Below are 20,100 nucleotides of genomic sequence, written 5' to 3' on the forward strand. Positions count from 1 at the left end.
CATGTTCTGCTTACAGAATATTTTAGGTCTTCTCTAGCCTATATCGCAGTAATTTCCAGATTTGTCCTAAAAATCAATTCCAAACGCTTTTGAACTTCATTCTCAGTACTAATTTTACATATTGGCTAGCTTTTCATCTCTTGGACCCACCAAACTTAGCCTAAATACAAAGGTGTTTGTCATACAGTCTCAGAGGATCCAATCTATGTCAGCTGGCTGCTAGGTAGAGGTGCTTTGGTGGATGGACAGACGCTTTGCCCATGATGATCAGAAAGTGGAGGAGAAGAGCAGAGGAGAGAAAAGAGCCAGGGCCCAGCTACTGTACCTGAGGTCAAACCTCCATAACACCGTGAGGAACCCTCAGATGTGTGCCCTGCTAGTCGTCCGGGTGGCACTGAAGGCAATCAAGTTGATAATGCAGGTTAACAGTCACTATGTATGTCTGTGTGGGTATCACCATATGTTGGGGAAAATAATTGTGCAGAAAAAATCAACAGATGTAAAAGCAGAAAAGAACAGGTTGGTTGTGTGAGAGAGCCTTAGGGATAGAGGAGAGAGGAGTTGCAGCTCAATCAAACATGTGCCTTTTGGCCATTTTTCTTTGTTTTTTTTTTTTTTTTTTTTTTTTTTTTTTTTTTTTTTTTAATGTCACAGGGTTCAAACTTGGGACCCGAACTTTCCAGGCAGGAACTTATGATGCTGAGCTACATCCCTGGCCCCCAAGACATGTTTATTTTAAGAGTACACTGCAAAGCATTCCAGAAGATTTATGCGTGGAAATAGTATGGCATATGGTACGGTTTGTAGCTAGATGTTCCTACAAGCCTCACTCACTCATCTCACTCATGGGGTGGGCTTCTGGAGGTTATGATTGATTCATGATCCAGTGGTGGGATTATGATTGTAAGTGCTACGAATGCCTGAGTGTGGATGGCCTGCATAAGGGAGAAAAAGAGTCAGTCTCTCTCTCTCTCTCTCTCTCTCTCTCTCTCTCTCTCTTTCTCTCTCTTTCCCCGCCCCCTTCCCCATTCCCTTTTTTCTGTTGCTGCTTTTGCTGTTTTCCACCACCATGAACTGCTGCCCTCTGTCATGTGGCCACTCTACCTTGGAGCTAGCTGAGTATGGACCGACATCTTCACAAACTGAAAGCTAGAAGAAAAAATCTTGCCTTCCTTAATTCTGGGTGTCAGGTATTTTGTTTCAGCAGTGAAAGGAAAGTGAGCAAGCAAGACAAAATGTTTGTACTTTAAAAAAAAAATGTGGGTTTTTTTTGGGGGGGTTGTTTATTTGTTTTTATTTTTGAGACAGAGTCTTGCTATGCAGTTCAGGCTGGCCTGGAGCTCACTTTGTAGCCTGGGCTGGCCTCATACTCACAATGATCCTCTGCCTCAGCCTCCTAAAGCAGGTGGGAAAATAAATTCACAATTGGAAGGAACAACAGTAGACTCATAGAGACTAGTAAAAAGCCCTATTATAAAGAATGATAGACCATAAAACTCTCCAAAGGATTTAAGATACATTAAATTAAAATCCTTGATTTGATCTCCAATATTTTTGTTTCATCAAGCTACCCCTAACTCCACCTGTGTTTTTTTTTTTAATCATTCATTTACCTATTTATTTGGTGCAGGCCTCGCTAGGCAGCTAGGACTCAGTGATCCTCCTGTCTCAGCCTCGGATTACAAGCATGACCACCACACCTGGTTTTGGTGGCCACTTTTCCAGGGTTCTGGGGCCAGCACAGCATAAAGTACTGGAGATCGAACTCAGGTCCTTGCGCTTGCCAGGCAGGCTCTTAGACCACCCTGCTATCTCCCCCACCTCTCCGCCTATTAACTTGATTATGTATTTTCCTACATTTAAAGAAAAACTATAGTCTCTCTGCTGTTCCTAAAACTTCAGAATCCCTGAGAGTCTTCTCATCTACCTACAATGCTGTATTTACACATAAAGAGTTTAAACCACATATATTTAATTTCTAGTAGTAAACCTAAGGGACATGTATACTGGCCTAAACTCTACTTTCAAATCCTAATTACAAAACTGACAAATGAGATATCTTGGGAAAGTATTTGTCATTGGTTGAAATTTTCTCATGAACAATAAATAATAAACAGCAGGGGTGGTAATAGTTTTATGGCATATCAAACTGTGGCTATGATGATCAAATGAGTTTAAATATAAAAATCACTTGGAATGGCATCTGGCATACAAAGAGAACTATATAAGGCTAATCAGTTTTTATATAATATTGGGATGTCATGCCTTCAAAATAGTTGATGCTTCCACATGAATAAATACAATTGATGAAATATTTATTCTTTCTGCTTTTCCATACTTTCACTTCCCATTTATGAAAAACATTTGCTAATGAAACACAGTGACGATCACTAAAATAACTTGTGTGAAGTTTACGCAGGTAATGTTTGTCAATAGGATCAGGATGGCATACAACAATGGCAAATATAGGGTGTGATAAATCAGAGGTTTGTAATGGAGGGCAATTGTGGGAAATTAGGGTGCAGAGGTGCTTAGTGGTTCAGTACAGGTCAAGCTAGTACAATGTTGTGTGTTCAAACCCCAGAAAGAAAACAAGCAAAGTGAGCAATTAAATAATGTGCAACAGCTAGCCTCTTTCTGCAAACGCGTTTATCAGTCCAATAAATCTCACTGAAAACTACATCACCTCTAAGTAGTGTTGGTGAGTATTTTTGAACATGAGGAAGCCTGATCTACTATTTACACCGGAAGCAGACTAAGTGAGTTTTATTCTTGCTTCTGCTATTTACTAGTTCTGTGACCTTAGACAAATTCCTAAGACTCTGGGATCCAGTTTTCCCATCTTGACATAGACATATGTCTGAAATTGTGCTGAAATATTGTCCAGTGCTAAGAACAGGGCCAGACATGTATGGCCTTGAATGTCAACATCAGCATGAGTGCTGCAATATCACTGTGCCCTGCGTACCTGCAACTTCAGTCCAATGTGTCCTTCCTCACGAGCATGTCGTGTGAACTACCCGCATGATCTCCCGTAATACAGCAAGCCATTCTCTCTGTTTCTCCCTGATTTAAGTTGGATATGCTTTAAAGTTGCTGAGATTCTTTATTGTGTCACATTGATGCACATTAAAGTGTTATATAAAAACAGTAAGTACTGAAACATGTTTAATAGCCATGAATAACAAATGTTGCACATTCTGTGGTGGAAAAACTACAAGAGCAGTGGTCTAGAAGTCCTGCTCAAGAAATACTCAGCCATAGCCAATGGCATTAAAACAATATCTCATCTTGCATAAAGTACATATTCCAGTTATCTTGAAAGAAAATAAACAGACTTTATGCAAACATACCCAATACTGTTATGAATTAGACTGACAAACTGTTTGAACTAGAAATTATCTTGGAAACTGAGTGTTCTTAGTCCCTCTCTGTGGGGGGTGTGGGAGGGTGGTTTCTAGGGATGTGAAAGGAGGTGGACAGGGTGACACACTCCATTACCAGAAGAACAGACACTAGTATATAAGGTAGGACCAATTCCAAATTATGCCGTCCAAAGCCAGAACAGTGTGAATGCATATGCTTAGTTCATGTTTACATTGGATTGATCTATTAGAAAAATTCACTCACAAGAATTTGCAGAAAAGCTGTATACAATAGATGTTTACAATTTTCAAATCCATATTTGATCTAAATCTGTGTTGATTTTAAAGGGATCGTCTTGTTGGCCATATCATTCAGCTTTGAAGCACAATTTACTTTAAACGCCAACATGAGAACTTTGCCTTCTGTGTGCCGATATCTTTTGAAGACGGCTTTTGTTTGAAAAGTGCCCAGTTTGTTCAAATGTGCAGAGATATCTGCTTCTTGTCCAAACAAATTTTTTAAAATTGCTTTAGGATTTGTTTCTGGCAATAGTTTTTGCTTATTTTTAATTTCCTATTTTCTTTACAATGAAGCATCCAATCCAATTCCAGAAAAGAATGCTGCGTTTATCTCCTTCCATTCAACTGAGCTATTAAAGGCTGCTTCAGAAAAGACAAAAAAGCACACTGGCAAATTGCCAGTCTTTCTCCAAACCACAACAGCACAGGCGTAACCTTTCTGCCAAGTGAGGACACAATTTTCCTTACAGAGGACAGAAATAACTTTCTGTGTTGCCCTCCAAATTCGAGATGAACCCCAGTGCACTTCGGTTGTGATTCACTTCAGTGTTCCGCTCTCATCACTTGGGGAAGATTACAGGAGGAAAACTACTGATAGTCTTACACTTAATTATGTGGTTTTAGTAATGTCATTTCAAAAGCAATCTACTGGGTTCTATCCCCAGTGTGCTGTGCTGTAACCCCAACTGTTGGTAGGCTGAACGCAGACAGATCACTATGAGTCCAATCTACATAGTGAGACCCTGTAGACCCTTACCAAAAAAAAAAAAAGTAATTTAAATGAATTTAATCAAGGGCCAGCCAAATAGCTCAGCAGATTAAAGAGCTTGCAAGCAGCTGCAGGGGGCAGGGTTTCCATCTCTGGGCCTGCAGTGCTGGCCCCACCCCTAGGGCAGGCTGAGAAGGCAACTGAGACTAGGCATGGTGGCACTTGCCTGTAATCCCAGTTCTTGGGAGGCTGTAAACAGGTGGCCCTTATGAGTCTGATCTAGTCGTGAGACCCTTAACACCCTGTAGACCCTTGCCTAAAATTTAAAAAAAAATGAATAACTAAATAAATAAAATGAATTTAAGCAGTTTTACTTGAAATCAGAGTTCATAGTGTCTCAATAAGCACTACCTGAATTTTAATAATGAGGTAAAAATACTAAGTTTTTTTTAGCTTTTTAGGAAATATCTAGTGAGTTGACCTGCACTACTCATATGTCTCATCAGAGGTAAAGTTATATACAAATTTCACTATTGCAAAACCAACATTTTAAAATCAGCCTTTTTTTTTCGACAGATGGGAGACCATGACCAATCAAGAGCAAAAGTTCATCTTTGAATTTAAACATGAGAGAAAAAAATGATAGCAAGAAATGAACAAGTCACTTTTGGTATTTATTTAGAGAAGGAATGCCAGAAGCATTGGGAAACAAAGCTCCTGGGAAATCTTAGAATCATTCTTAGAAAATTCTAATATCTGCTATATGAAAGACCTCCCCACCTGCAGACAGCTAAAGTCACTGTCCTGTCTTAGCTCAGAGCCTATTAGAAACTTGCAAGCAATAAGCAGAGACCCCCTCCTCTCCGTGGTTAAGTTCCATGTCACAGTAATAAGTAACAGAGGACATTTACAATGACAATTTGCTCTTTGTCAGCCTTTCCTTTCCTTTCCCTGTTGATTACAAGAGATCAGTGGGTTTTGCTGAGAGGGAATATGCTACAGCTATCTTTATTTATCACTTCAAACCACTGTCCATGTTCACAATTAACAGCAACAACAAAATGATTTCTGTCTGCTTGGAGATGACTGCTAGATCATGCTGCTCCACGGAATGTAAACAATTTTGATAATAACTGGCATAAGACAAAGTAACTCTTTGATCAGCTGGAATAAGAGAAAAAGATAGAACCTTTCTGGACTCTCAATAAAACTTTAAAACCAGAACAATATCCTGATCCTGATCTTCTCAAGATAATGAATACGAATGAATGTTGCTTCCTTTCCAACTACGTATTTGTGTTCCGTTCTTTCTACCTTTAGAAAATAAACCTCAAGGTATCCAATCACAAAATGCTCCCATTTTCCTACGACACCTAACCCGGAAGAACACTAAGCTTTTTAGACTTCCCAGAAACCTCATACAGTGGAATCTCACTAGTAAATCCTCTCCCTTTGGCTGAGAAGACACAGGGCCCAATGTAGCACACTGTCTAACATCAAAAGTAGCAAATTCATCCAAATTTGTTTAATAAAAGTTATGTTCCTGATGGTCTTTGGCTGAAGGAGACAGACAGCAAGATATTGTTGATAACAAAATATCATATGAATCTAATTGATGTGCAAGTATAACTGAATGTCAAAGGTAGTAAGCAATCAAGACTTGACTTTCAGACAGTTCAATAATCACTCAAGGGCTTTTTAAGTTATTCAAGTGATAACTGATGGCATTAATTGTTTTTTTCTTATAACAGTTTTTTTTATCGATTTAGATTTTTAGCTGCAGTGTTTCTTTGTACACACACAAACACACACACACACCCCAGTCACTGTATGATGGCCACACTCCCCATGCTCTGAACATCAAGCCAAGAAATCCTTCATGAGTTCAGAGTTTTACCCTGAAATACAAAAGGATGTCAGGTCTTTAGGTTGTATGAGGCAAAGCACTTACACATTTTCCAGGATTTATGTTGTGTATAAAATCTCTACTAATGTGGCTGGGGAGATGGCTCAGTGGAATCAGCGCTTCCCTGGCAAGCACAAGGGCCTGAGTTCAATCCCTGGCTCTGAAAAAAAAAATCTCTCCTACCTACCGCTGTCTTATTTATTTATTTATTATTTATTTTTAAAGCAAACAGGTTATGATAGGTAATGAAGCAGCTTTTTAAATTTTATTTTCATTTTTTTTTCCTTTATGTGCTACTGGGGATTGAACTCAGGACCTTGTGCTTGCCTGGCAGGCGCTTATGCCACTGAGCCATAACCCCAGCCCCCAGTTGTCTTTCTTAGTGTAAGACTTTGCAGAGTTAAATTTAATGTTCCCAAATACAGCATATATTAAATAAAGGAAACATAACTTTAAAGGATGACCTAAAAGACATTACAGACCTTTAGCCTACATTTCTCAAAAGTAGTGAGTCATTATATAACTCATTCTTTAACGCTGCATGGCCTACTATGAGAAAACAGTAGATAATACACATCACTAACTCATTATAGTAGTCCGCTTCCTAATGGGAAACACATTTCAAATATTCCCTTCGTGGATTTTTGAAACCTTAGATGGTATTAACCTTTATACCATACTATGTCATCCTACAATTACATGTCTATGATAAAATTTAATTTAAAAATTAGAGCAAGATTAACAACATCAACTAAAAATACAGCAAAACAATCATAGCATATACTATAGTAATAAAGTTTCTTAAAAGTTATTCGTTATTTCTGAAAATCTGCATTTAGCATTTCTGAGCCCAGTGGGTTTTCTGTATGAAAACCTTCCATAGACAAGCCGAGTTTCTCTAGTATGCTGAGAGTATAAAGAGAGGTGCCTGGATAAACATTTTCAAATGATCATAAGATGATGCCTTCTGTTTCCATTTAAAAGGATACTGTAGTGCTCTGGTTTGTTTTGGTTGACATACGTGAGACTCTAATGAAACTCTTTCTTTTGGCAAAGTGACCGTAGTATACTTGGAAGCTATAAAGAATATGCAAAATTGTGATAAACTTCCCAGTATAGTGAGGTTGCAGATATTGGTAAAGAAAGCACTAACAAACCTGAAGTTCCGAGTTATAATTAGGACGGGTATTTTCTTAAAAATCAGGTGATCAATCAGTTTAAAAAAGAAACTCACTTTTGCTAATACTTAAGAAAAATTAAGTTGATATACATCAAATGCATTCAATTTATTAAATAATACCAGTTAGAATATAGATTGTCTCTTGGTATAAATGAAACCATTCAGGCTATTAATATTGTTTTGTCTATGGTTTTTTTGTTTGTTTGTTTGTTTTTTATTTTTAGGACAGGGTGTATAGGGTCTCACTGCATAGATAGGACTCATAGCGACCCTCCTGTTTATAGCCTCCCAAGTGCTGGGATTATAGGCTTGCACCACCATGCCCTCAGTCACCTTCTCAGTGCACCCTGGGGGCAGGGCCGGAACAGCAGGACAGGGGATTGAACTCCTGGACCCTGCTGCTTTTGTCTATAGTTTTGAAAAAGAATTTATTTTCTGTATACCTGAAGATCTGTCTATTTCCTATTTCTATTTCGCCAGATCTATTTATTAGCTCTCTAGCTTTATGCAGAGAATGAATTCCCTTTGGTTTCTTCATTATTAAACAGAGGGAATAATAGTCACCTCATGAAGTTGTTAGAAAATTAGCAAAAATAGAAGACACTCAATATGGGGTTTAGCATTTTAAATTTTTAACATATGGTAGCTATTCCTATAACAGTCACTGTTATACAAAGCCATGTTATACAAAAAGCAATGTAATTATAAAAATATGCCAAAAACAAAACCCATGATTCTGTAAATTTATGCACTAATTTATTTTAAAAACTGAAGTAAAAATGGGTTTGTGTAATATATGTTGCTTAGGGTTGATTCATTACTTAGGATTAAATTTTGTTATTATTTGTTGTAAGCCAACTCTGTGTGGACCCTACAGCAGATATCAAGAAAAGGGTTTTCCTTAGGGAATTACAAGAATGGCAACTGTAGAAAGCTAAGCACATTTCCTCAACTGAAAGAAATAATATGATCTCTGAGGTAAAGTGCCTCAACATTCATGCTTGCCCTATTTTTTCCCTAAATAGATTTTTCATTTTTGCAAGAATAAGAGAATTGAAAGAAAAGTGAGAGATTAAACTATTATAATTCTAGGTCTACCCCATCAAATACAGGTGTTAAGTATTGAATTATCTGCCTAATTTACCTTTTAGAAAATACAAAATAATTTGACCAATACACCACCATAAAGAGAGCTATTCTGGAGTAAGAGCTAGGCAGTAAGGTTCAAAGAACTTCATAACAGCATAGCTTTAGATTTGATTTAATGTAACTATTATGAATTATAGAAAAAAAGATAAGAGCAGCCGTCAATTTTTAACATGAGCCAAAGCTATGTGCCCAACTTTCACAGTCACATGAAAGTTCGGAAAAAATTTCTAGAGCTTTCCATTTAATTGTCAGACATTCGTAGTCTCTGGCTATTGTATCTTTTTATGAAATCTAATGGAAAAATAAAAATGTAATAGTAAAAAAAAAGTATAAAATATGATGTAAGCCATGAGAAGGAAGCGGACATTTGCGAACGTCTGCTCTGCTAGGTGCCCTGCTCACTGTGCATTGTGCGCCGGCTCTGGCTTTCATAAAATTTCTTCAAATTATAATACTGGGTGACCAGCAGTACAAACTTCCTGACACCCAGCATTTCCGGGCCAGCAGTTTCACATGGCTTAGCATGGTACGTGCCAGCAGTACAGTGGCGTCCTCTCAGCAGTCCTGTGCTGTTGTACAGCTACAGAGAGTAAAGACCAAAGAATAACTTGTCCAACGTCAACTGGAAGAGTGCTAAAGAATGCTGGATCTGTTTTATTACTAAGCTCTTCTGTCTCTGTAATACATTACTAAAAGCCAAGTTCCAAAATCAAATGAAACACATTTTAGAATGATGATGTAAATGTACATCCACCTATCTATGTACCCACACATGCGCATTCATAGTTGTGTGCGTGTGTGCATAGTTCTGTCTTCCACACGCTATCTAGACAAATGTAAGCACTGACAATTTTCCCCTGGCAATATTTTTGCTTTGAAATGCCTCCTAACTTTTATAAGAATTTTATATTCTCTATAAGATTGTCTAACATATTCTTATAGTCCCTTAATGAACAGTATTGTCTTATGACTTCCTCAGAGAGGATACAGCATGATAAAGTAATTAGGAAGAGATCCATGAAAATAAAGGATACATATTACAAATCAGCAGTGAATTGATGTTTTGCTCTTATGTTATTGTTTTTAGAATTATAATTGTCCATCAAAGTAATAATGCTATTATGGGAGTGGTAAAGTGCATCTACAGACCACCAGGTTGAATGATCAACTCATAAAACATAAAAGAAGTTATTAAGAAAGAAACACTGCTGAAAGCTGGCTAGCTGAGTGCTGCACTTTCTAATTAGCTGCGATACAGTGCACATTAGTTACAGGGATACTAATTACATACCCTCTAACTGGCTTATACGTACTCAGATTGAACAACTTCCATATTTATAGTTAATTTTCTCTCTCCAAAGGGCTTTAACGTCTTTGACCATAATCATAGTTGACATACTACTTTTTTCTTGGAATATAAAGTTTGAGCTTCACATACGTTATTGTTTCATTTTGTAAGCAGCAAGTTGTATACTACTGTAATGGGCAGAGCACAAGTCCATCCTCAAACTTTCATTTCTTTTTTCAAATTTAATTTGGTAACTTACTGATGAAATATTCATGATATTGGAATAAAATTTCTACACCTATTTGAGGTAGAACATATTTTATGAAATAGATAATATAAAGAAAAGGATGCTACTATAAGCAAACAGCTTATTTATAATGGAACAAAATCAATATGGGTTAACAATAAAACACCTCTGGGAAACCCTTTGGAAATCCCTTAAATATTTAATATTATAAATATAAGACCCAGAAGAATTTTAAGTAAAAAAATAAAATTGAGACTCCATAAGTCATTTCACTGGAGTAAAAGTTATGAACTTAATGATTTGTAAATCACTTAAAAAAATCTAAGGTTTTTGTGTAAATATATATATTTTTTTATTTTTTGGTGGAACCGGGGATTGAACTCAGACCCTTGCGCTTGCCAGGGAAGTGCTTATTCTACTGAGCCATCTCCCTGGCCCCAAATATTTTTGATAGAAAAGTATAAGTGAATAAGTGGCACAAAGTACACAGATACTGGATTCTGATTCTAGAAGGACTTACAGCAGGTTGAATAGATGAAAGGTTATATATAGAAAAATCTAGATGTTTCTAAATCACATGCAATACAATATGAATATGGGGTTGTGTGTTATTGACTTCTATGCAAAAATGATTATTTTCCCCCTCAGTAATTACTGATGGATTTATTTCCTATATGTGTTTTATCATTTTTAAGAATCCTTAATTATTAATAAAAGGTCATTCCTTTTAAGTAAATGTATTTGAAACGCTAAATTTACAGTAATGATAAATGTGTCAAGTTTTAATACCTTTGAATCACTGGTTAAACATACATCATGTGCATTTTTTTCAAAGGATTTAAACTATATCAAATGAAATAAAAAGACTTGGGTATTACCAACCATGATAACTGAGCACAAAAAATCCACTTGTTGTGAAATCGCTGTGGAATTTTATGAGAATCTGATTTGAAGTGCTGTAGACTGATTCCAAAGCGGTATTGCCACTGAACTGGCCAATCTGAGGTGAGTTTTGGTCTGGCCCATCCCTGTCATGATTAAAAAAAAAAAAAAGGAACATGAGACTAATCCATGGAAAATTTTACACCAACCTTAAAGAAAGGATTGAATATATTTCTGTTATAATATTAATAATAGTAAAGATGCAGTAAATAACCAATAAGTGACAATCATATTGGTGTATGTTGTGACTGTATAGGTAATGTCACATTTTGAAATGGAAAGTATGAAAATGGACCACAACTGCACCTAAATAGAAAGCATCTATATTAACTGTAACCAGGACATTGTCTTTTACTTTTGAGCAAAATTCAGATCCTCTTAAAAGCTTCCAGTTTATTCTCCTTTTATTTTCCACAGCAACATTCTTAAGAATCGTATATTACTGAAATTAGAAGGGCCTGAAGAACTCAGACAGCAGTTCTGCTGCCTGTTTGTCAATGACCGATTCAGAGACGTTCCTTATATTTTCAAAAAAGCATATTTTAATTCATAATACAATTACATGATTTTATAATGAATTATAAGGACAGAATTCTATAGTTAAATAAGTATACTTAGAATATATGCTCTTAAATTTCACCAGTTTTAGTAGCTAGCTAGTATCTTCAACATACTCTATCAATTGGTTATTTTAACCTAACAGCAATATTTTTACGTAATTTTTCATTATAAAGCTTTTGCTTTAAAATGAACATCTACCTCATGTAGTAATAAGCCAAAATCTATTTCTCTTGTTCATCTCATTGTGTAAAAACTCACATGTCACCCTCAGTTATACCAACTCAAATAGCAGAAAGCAATTTGAGGCAGAGGACTGTGATATATTCTCATTTCTACCTGCTTCACTCTTATATATAGTTGAGTCAGTCGGTGATAATGGTCTGGCTTACCATACGGTAATGAAATCATAGATTGGTTCTGTTTGAAGGACAGTAAAATTGATGTAGATTCCGTTCCCCGGAGGTACTCTTACAAGCCAAAAGCAATCTTGAAAGTTTGGATATTCATCGGGATACCCGGGAGAATAAATAGTGCCATTCATAGCGGTGATATTCCCACCACAAAGAGCTGTGGGAAAAGACACAAAATAAAGTGCTAAAAACTATAACCTCAAGAGGCCGGGGAGATGGCTCACTGCAATAAGTGCTTCCCTGGCAAGCACAAGGGCCTGAGTTCAATCCCCGATTCCACAAACAAACAAACAAACAAACAAACTATAACCACGAATTGAGGAGACAGAAACAAGCAAACATGTCATTGTCTCAAGTGGAATAAAGGGCATCCCCATTGTCTATTGCTGTCAGATGAAGCATATAAAATGCAACTGACAAAAAGGAGCAAAATGTAGTCAGTTAAGTGTTTTTCTTTATAAGGTGTGCTACATCTTCATTATGAGTAATGCTCACAAGGCTGGTAAATCAACTTCTTTTCTTTTTAAAGTATATTGTATTAATGCATTGTCTAATTTTTAAATTTTTTTAATTCATTTTAATGAGAAAAAAGATGAAATAGGTTCAAAACAGGTGAATAGGACAATTACGATAGTTAATACATTGCATATTGTTGTCTTTGTAGTAGTAGTTCAGAGGACAAGATGCAGACATGACATCTTGCCTAAGCACTAGTAGTACAAACCATTCTTCTCATTGAACTAAGAGAACTCAGCTGTATATCCTAGCTATCCTGTATAATGGTTTTTCATATGTCATGTATACATGCACATATAAGACCCTAGGAGAGGTTCATAATCCTTTTAATTACAATACTTTACCAGGGCCAGGGAGACAGCTCAGTGGCATACATGCCCTGACCAGCAGGTACAAGGTCCTGAGTTCCATCCCTGGTACCAGAAACAAACAAACAAACAAACAAACAAACACTTTTCTAAAGAAAAACACTCAAATTCAGTAGTAGTGTCTAGCTATTGGTTCATAATAATGACTATTAAACAGACACACACCAGCACCAGCACCACCACTACCACCAGCCATACACACAGAAGAAAACTTCAACAGCACCAGTAAATTTTATGTCCAGTACCAATGAGGAGTGTCAGGACTACTGCCATGGTCATCAAGTGAGTTATTCATTATGGAGATGCTAGGATTAATTTTCCTTTTAATAATTCAACTGACAGATGAACATGCAGTTTCTATCTATATATTTTACACGGTGTTGGAAGAGAAGACAAGAGAGAATGTCAACACAAGAATAGCTAAACATGAACGAGGTCTCCTAAAAGATCATTTCAGGGTAGAAGCACACCTTCACACCGTGGCAGAGGATGATTCCAGTTGCGACTGACTCCATGAAGGCAGGTAAGAGCTGAATTCCCAATTAAGGTGTATCCTGGGAAACATTCAAACGAAATGGTCTGCCCCACGGTAAAATCACTGCCAATTACGAAACCATTTCGAAAAGGACGTGGATCGGGACAGCTTTGTAATTGATAGGCTAGGAAAAAACAAAAGACACAGACATTTTCTTTTTTTAGTTTCTGAGAACCCAGATGGGTGCTATTTGTAGCTTACAAACTGATGTGACACTCCTTGTACTGAGTTATAAATAATAATTCAGGTTAATGATAGACACTGTTAATGATGGTGTGGTAGAAACATCCCACTCCTACAATTCACATATTTGAAATGTTAATATAATTCATACAAATGCATAAGTTTCTGCACATACTTGTGCAAACTATTTGAATTTTCAACCTGAACAAAAACACAGACTCAGGGCCAGCCAAATAGCTCAGCGGATTAAACGTCCTGCAGGCAGACTCAGAGGCTGGAGGTTCTATCCTGGGCCTGCAGTGCCGGTCCCGCCCCCAGGGCGCGCTGAGAGACTGGGTGTGGTGGAGCGAGCCTGTAATCCCAGGTCTTGGGAGGCTGTAAACAGGCAGATCAATACAAGTCCATTCTAATAGTGAGACCCTGAACACCCTGGAGACCCTTCCCTAAAAGTAAAAATAAATAAAATTTTTTTAAAACCCCACAAACTCTTCTTACAGCCACAATTTTAATAATTGTCATTCTCTTCAGTAGAATACAATCACTTCTTCATTGTGTTGTGGTCACACAAGATAAAATAAATATGTGTATAAGCCAAATTTTGAGCCTTTTTTATTTTTTAAAGAATTTTTTTCTCTGGGGCTGGTGAGATGGCTCAGTGGTCTAAAGCACCTACTTGGAACAAACTTGGCAAAACACAGGGACCACGGTTCAATCCCCCAGCACCACACGCCAGCCAGCCCCACCACCTGGTGGGCTGAGCTGGCCAAGCACACACACACACACACACACACACACACACACACACACACACACATAAATAAATAAAATTAAAAAAAAAGATTTAAAAAAAAAAGAATTTTTTTCTCTAAAAGAAACAAACATCCCCGAGTGCCACTCTGTTCTCACCCCCAGGGTGAGCCAAGGCAGCAAATGAGACTGGGCCTGGTGCCGCATGCCTGTAATCCCAGCGATTGGTAGGTTGACAAACAGGAAGGATCACTACAAGTCCAAACTGTGTGTGAGACCCTGTAGACCCTGTGTGTATTACATAAAAAATAAAAGATAAAAGATACAAACCACAATATACCTCTGTGAAGTTTGTCTGAAAAACTCCTTTAATAAAAGAAGACAAAAAGTAGTACAAAAAAATTCTAAGCTAACAGAAAATTAACTTTGCATTTCAATTACTCTGATATTGTTGGGAAATAAATATGTATCTTTATTTGTTAATACACTCTTGTTTAATATTCTGGATGAGGTAAAGTTCTGTTTGTTTTGTTTGCTATTATATTCCAAAGCCTTATTCACTGTCTTTCTCTTATTAAGTTTTATACACTACTGAATGTTTTTTTGTTTTGTTTTGGCAGAACTGGGGATTGAACTCAGGCCCTTGGGCTTGCCAGGGAAGCACTTATTCCACTAAGCCATCTCCCTGACCCCCATACTGAATGCATTTTGAACTGATAAACAGGGTACATACTCAAATAATGTAAGTATTTGGAATATTATTAAGAAATTTATACTACATTCTAATTAATAAAATTTAAATTATTGAGAGATTATTTTGCTACAAATCATTAAAACTCTCTATTCCTCAAAATTTTAAAATACCTGCATTAGAATTTGAACATCTTTTATTTCAAATAAAAGATGAATAATTGTTTTCTATTAAAATACAACCTGAAATTCTACAACTAAGATTTTCAATAAATAAATATGTTTAAATATGATGTACTTTTTCCTTAATTTGTCTCTTTGTTTTGGTTGAATTGAAATCAAAAACAATTCTCTACACAACTGTCTGTTGGAAAGCATACATCATCTGATCATTAGGAAGAGAAATATATTATTTTATAAAATATACTCGTGTGTGTGTGTGTGTGTGTGTGTGTGTGTGTGTGTGTGTTTTAGGGAAAGGTCTACAGGGTCTTCAGGGTCTCACTACATAGATCAGACTTGTAGTGATCCTCCTGTTTTCAGCCTCCCAAGTGCTGGGATTACATCACGCCCAGTCTCAATTGCTGTCTCAGTGTGACCCAGGGGCAGGGCTGGTACGGCAGGCTAGGGATGGACAGGGATGGGAACCTGGCCGCCTGCATCTGCCTAAGCAGGCAATTTAATCTGTTGAGCTATTTGGCTGGCCCCTTAAATAAACTCTTTCAATCATCACCCACCCTTAAAAGATAATTTTGAGTGGGTAGAGATTCACAGGCGAAGATGTGATCTTAGGAAATTGTGTAGAATTCTAGTTTCTATTCTATTTAGTGTAATAAGGAAGTGTAGACACTTCCTTATTTCAAGTGTACAAGAGAAAAGTTCCCAGGAATTAACAAATTCAATAATGTTTTCAGTATTAACACTGATTTTCTTCCTCCATTGTATACAATATGCTATTCTGAAAAGTCAATACAAAAATAATGTTCTTTCTATGAATTTCTATAAATCCAGTTTCTTTAAAGTGCCATTAATTCAATTATATCAATTACATAAGGAAAATTTTTAACATTCAGTATGATTCACAAATGCTATCTACTCACCGCAGTCATTTGTTATGTACTTCCTCAACAATATTATGTCAGTAATAATGCAAAAAAAATAGATCTTTTATACTTTGTTATGTCAAGCATGACTTGTTTATCAAAGAGCATAGGACAATGTCCTACCACCTTCAGATAATATCATGCTGAGGGGAAAGGAGGACAGGAAGCGGGAAACGAGCCAGGTTCACGGGGAACACTAGGGAAATGCATGCCGGGGGATACTACGGAATTTTTATTTTCAAACCATTTTGAAAAGGACGTCGGTTGGGACAGCTTTGTAATTGATAGGCTAGGAAAAAACGGAAAAAACACAGACATTGTCTTTTTTGAATTTCTGAGACCCCAGATGGGTGTACCCCGGTATTGCTCTGAGATGTTCAGCCATAAAAGGGAGCAACAGGGCCACAAGTTTGCTTATTTGTTTAGTGAACCCTCTCCTTGCGCATGCGCACAATGCTATGGTGAGAGCCCGCAGAGACAGCTTCTTGTTTATGGACAAGGTGTGGGCAGGGTCCTTGCTTTTCTCAGCACTTCATGTAACCATCAGAGACCAACGAAAAGCCCTTGCTTTTGGAGCTTTCACAGCCAGTGTGACCACCTACCATGAAGTCCTTTACTAATTAAGTAGAGATGTAACACAATCTGAAACTATTTTGATTTTTTGTCAATTGAACCACACTTCACAAAGTGACCTCATAATTTCATTTTAATGGAACTTTTCTGACCAAAAATAGTATACTTTACTGGTTATTTACAAATTATATAAATCTTTATTTTCAATGTAATTCGTACAGGGTCTCACTACACAGATCGGACTGGTAGTGAGCCTCCTGTGTTCAGCCTCCCAAGTGCTGGGATTACAGACACGGGCCATCATACCCAGTCTCAGTAGCTGTCTCAGTGTGCCCCACGGACGGGGCTGGCAGGGAACACCAGGGATCAAACCTGGGTCCCTGTATACAGCTAAGGAGGCGCTTTAATCCATGGTGCTATCTGGCTGAGCCTACAAATTATAGAAATCTTAGTACACATCACATGAAACTATCAGGGCAGAATCACACTACAGATAAAATGGTGGCCAAGTCCTGTGCCACAAAGGCCACTCAGGGAATACTAGCATTGAAGCCCAGCACTGCCTCAGCCCATAAACTACGGCAAAAGGGGACACAAATCTCACTCAGGGCCATGCAGCAGTTTTATGTAGGATGAGTCTAAAATGATATCATTATCAAAGTCATTTTTGCTTCATATTTTCATGGCAATAAACCAAAATCAAGGAAGTCAGTATGACCGTATAAAGTAAAAATGACAATAACACTAATTTTGCATAAAATACAACATTAACACATGAAATATCTATTAAATATTCAACTTCATATAAAAACAAAGATGAATCTTTGATACCAGTTTGCTTGGCTAATTACCTTTTCTTGCTTAATTTCTGTACTGCCCCAAGACTAATTCAATCTTCACAATTAGGGTTCTTTTAGTTTCACAAAATATTATTTTCCTGGTATAGTTGCCTGTGAGTCTCACTGTGTGAAAATACTCCTCACTGAGGCTTGTAAGTAAGTTTGTAAGCTCGGTTTCTTTTTTAAAACAGACTATAGAGAACACTTCTACTTAGTTAAACATTTCTAAGAGCATCAGATACACTGCTGCTGTTATGAACTCTCTCACCTTGATATACAATGTGAAAGCCCTGCTTGTTTTGTGAGTAGTCACTGTGAAAATACAAGCTGGTTTCGTGGGTTGTGCTGAACAGAGAAGACGGTATTTGGGGACCACTAAGCCGGCCGATGACCGTACTCAATTCTGATGATCCACTTCTTACTTCCAAGTAATCGTGTATGGTTTCTGTAGAAAAATTTACAAACTGGAGATGTACACCTAAAAGAGAGAAATAAACTTAATAACATTCTACACATTTTAACAAATCACACACATACGCACACAGACACAGACACAGACACAGACACACACACACACACACACACACACACACAGCAATGCATTTAGATATGTTTCTGCCTTGGTCATCAATACATTTTCAAGTTCTGGACCATGAGTTTGCTGTCTATTCAGGTTAAGCTGTGCTAAGATTTTTCAAACAGTATCTATTCATTTTAGTCTTCTGAGTTTCAACAACCCAAGCTGCCCTCAATCTAACACATTTTGGCTGGCATGTACCAGCTTCACATGGTATAAAAAAGCTATTCAGATAAGATTTCAGTGATCCAAGAATGAGAAGAATTTATTAAATGCGACAGTAATAGATGAACATTGTGGGTATTGTATTAGTTGAGTGAGAGAATATAACTGTAAAGACACTTAAACCTAACTCTAGCAAATGTGCACTACATTTCAAATGTAAAAATGATTCATTTATGAAGAAAAGAAAGTGAATCTAATAAGAAAAGTGTTACAAAAGTAATTATGTATGAAATGCGTATAGATGTGGTGGTGGGTGTATCTCACTCAGGCTCTTTCCATATGCATCCGCAATACATCCCAGCAATCTCACACTGAGATACACCCAAAGACAGTGAAATCAGTTTACTAAAGAGATCAGTGTCTTCTCACGCTCACTGTACCGCTATTTAGAAGCACCCAACTGGGGAACAGCCAAAGTGCCTATCAATGGTGATCGGATGAACAAAGCATGGTCTAAGTCTGTGGTGGTGAATCTTTTAGAGTTCGCAACTTTTGGATCACATAAGCTACAACACAAAGCACATTTATGTATCACAAAGGGCCAACACTACAATTTATCCTGAATACTGAGGTTTAAATTTAGAAAAGTTACTCAGATTTTATCATCCAATTTATATCACTGCATGTACTTCCAAACTGAACGGTACTTTGCAAGCATTTTATAATTCCTTAGAAGATGCTGATGCCTTTTCAGGATGTCTTAATCAATACTGAAGGCTCTTCTATATGTGTATAATATACATACCAAATCCTATGGGTAACTTTATGGTCCACGTGCAATCTAAGCTGCTGGGATAGTTTCCGGGAAAGCCAGGACTGAGGATCACACCACTGAAATCTGACATACCACCGCCACATTGAGCTGCAAAACAATACAGGTCGCATGGAAGCCACAGTAGTGAAATCACTTACTATATTAAAATTCATTAAAAATCATTTTACATTTGTATTAAGTCTCTGGGTTAAAAATTATTTCACAGAAATGTGAATATTGTCACATTCATTCTCCATCACTAGTAAGGAAGTATAATTGGTTGACAATGCATTTTCTAAAATAAAAAAATAGACATCATATGTCCTCAGAAAAAGAGTTCAAGGTAAAAAATAAATTATTGTGTGGCAAGTAGCAGCTCATATGCAAAGAATATATCAAGAGAACGTGCCCTCTTCCACAGTGGATGGTTTATTTCTCATCATTATGTATTTCTAGAAATGTTTTGAGTTGTTCCAAAAATGATATAATTTAGAGCAAAATCAAGCCAATTGCTTCAGCTGTGAGAACCATATCCTGGAGGGAATCATTTTCACAACTTTGCTTATTTTCCTGTTTTTGTAAGAAGGCTCAGTAAAGAACTTGGAAAAATAGCACTGGTTTCCATTGGTGGTATGTAAAAATATACATGCTATATGTGAGCTATGGATTCATTTTATTTTAAGAGAATAGAGAACTATAAAAAATAAAGGGATGTACATATATTAAAAACTTCAGCCAAATTTATAAACATGCTTCTTTTGGAATCCCTATTGTACAGCTTATCTATGGATAAACTAAGCAAAAAATTTAAGAACAGAAGGTTACTCATTTAATTTTTCACATTAAATATGTAGCATTCATTAAAGAAAAATCACATTTTAGAAAGCTATTCCTTCCCCTAGATGTGTATTTTTAATTACTGTATACAAAACT

At 36.9% G+C, this 20,100-nt stretch overlaps 1 protein-coding gene across 1 annotated transcript in view; it reads right to left on the bottom strand.

The window, feature by feature from the left end:
- Positions 1-20,100, bottom strand: part of Csmd3 (CUB and Sushi multiple domains 3) — a 1,279,636-nt gene that overhangs the window by 94,276 nt on the left and 1,165,260 nt on the right. The window contains exons 43-47 of the mRNA XM_012516661.2: positions 19,159-19,275; positions 17,880-18,089; positions 13,412-13,600; positions 12,037-12,214; positions 11,027-11,172 (exon numbers count right to left, since the gene is read on the bottom strand). Of these exons, the coding sequence (XP_012372115.2) occupies positions 11,027-11,172; positions 12,037-12,214; positions 13,412-13,600; positions 17,880-18,089; positions 19,159-19,275 (840 nt within the window). The remainder of the gene's footprint in view (positions 1-11,026; positions 11,173-12,036; positions 12,215-13,411; positions 13,601-17,879; positions 18,090-19,158; positions 19,276-20,100) is intronic.

The sequence above is a fragment of the Octodon degus genome, unplaced genomic scaffold (genome assembly GCF_000260255.1).
Source record: "Octodon degus isolate 3935 unplaced genomic scaffold, OctDeg1.0 scaffold00118, whole genome shotgun sequence".
Classification (NCBI taxonomy): domain Eukaryota; kingdom Metazoa; phylum Chordata; class Mammalia; order Rodentia; family Octodontidae; genus Octodon; species Octodon degus.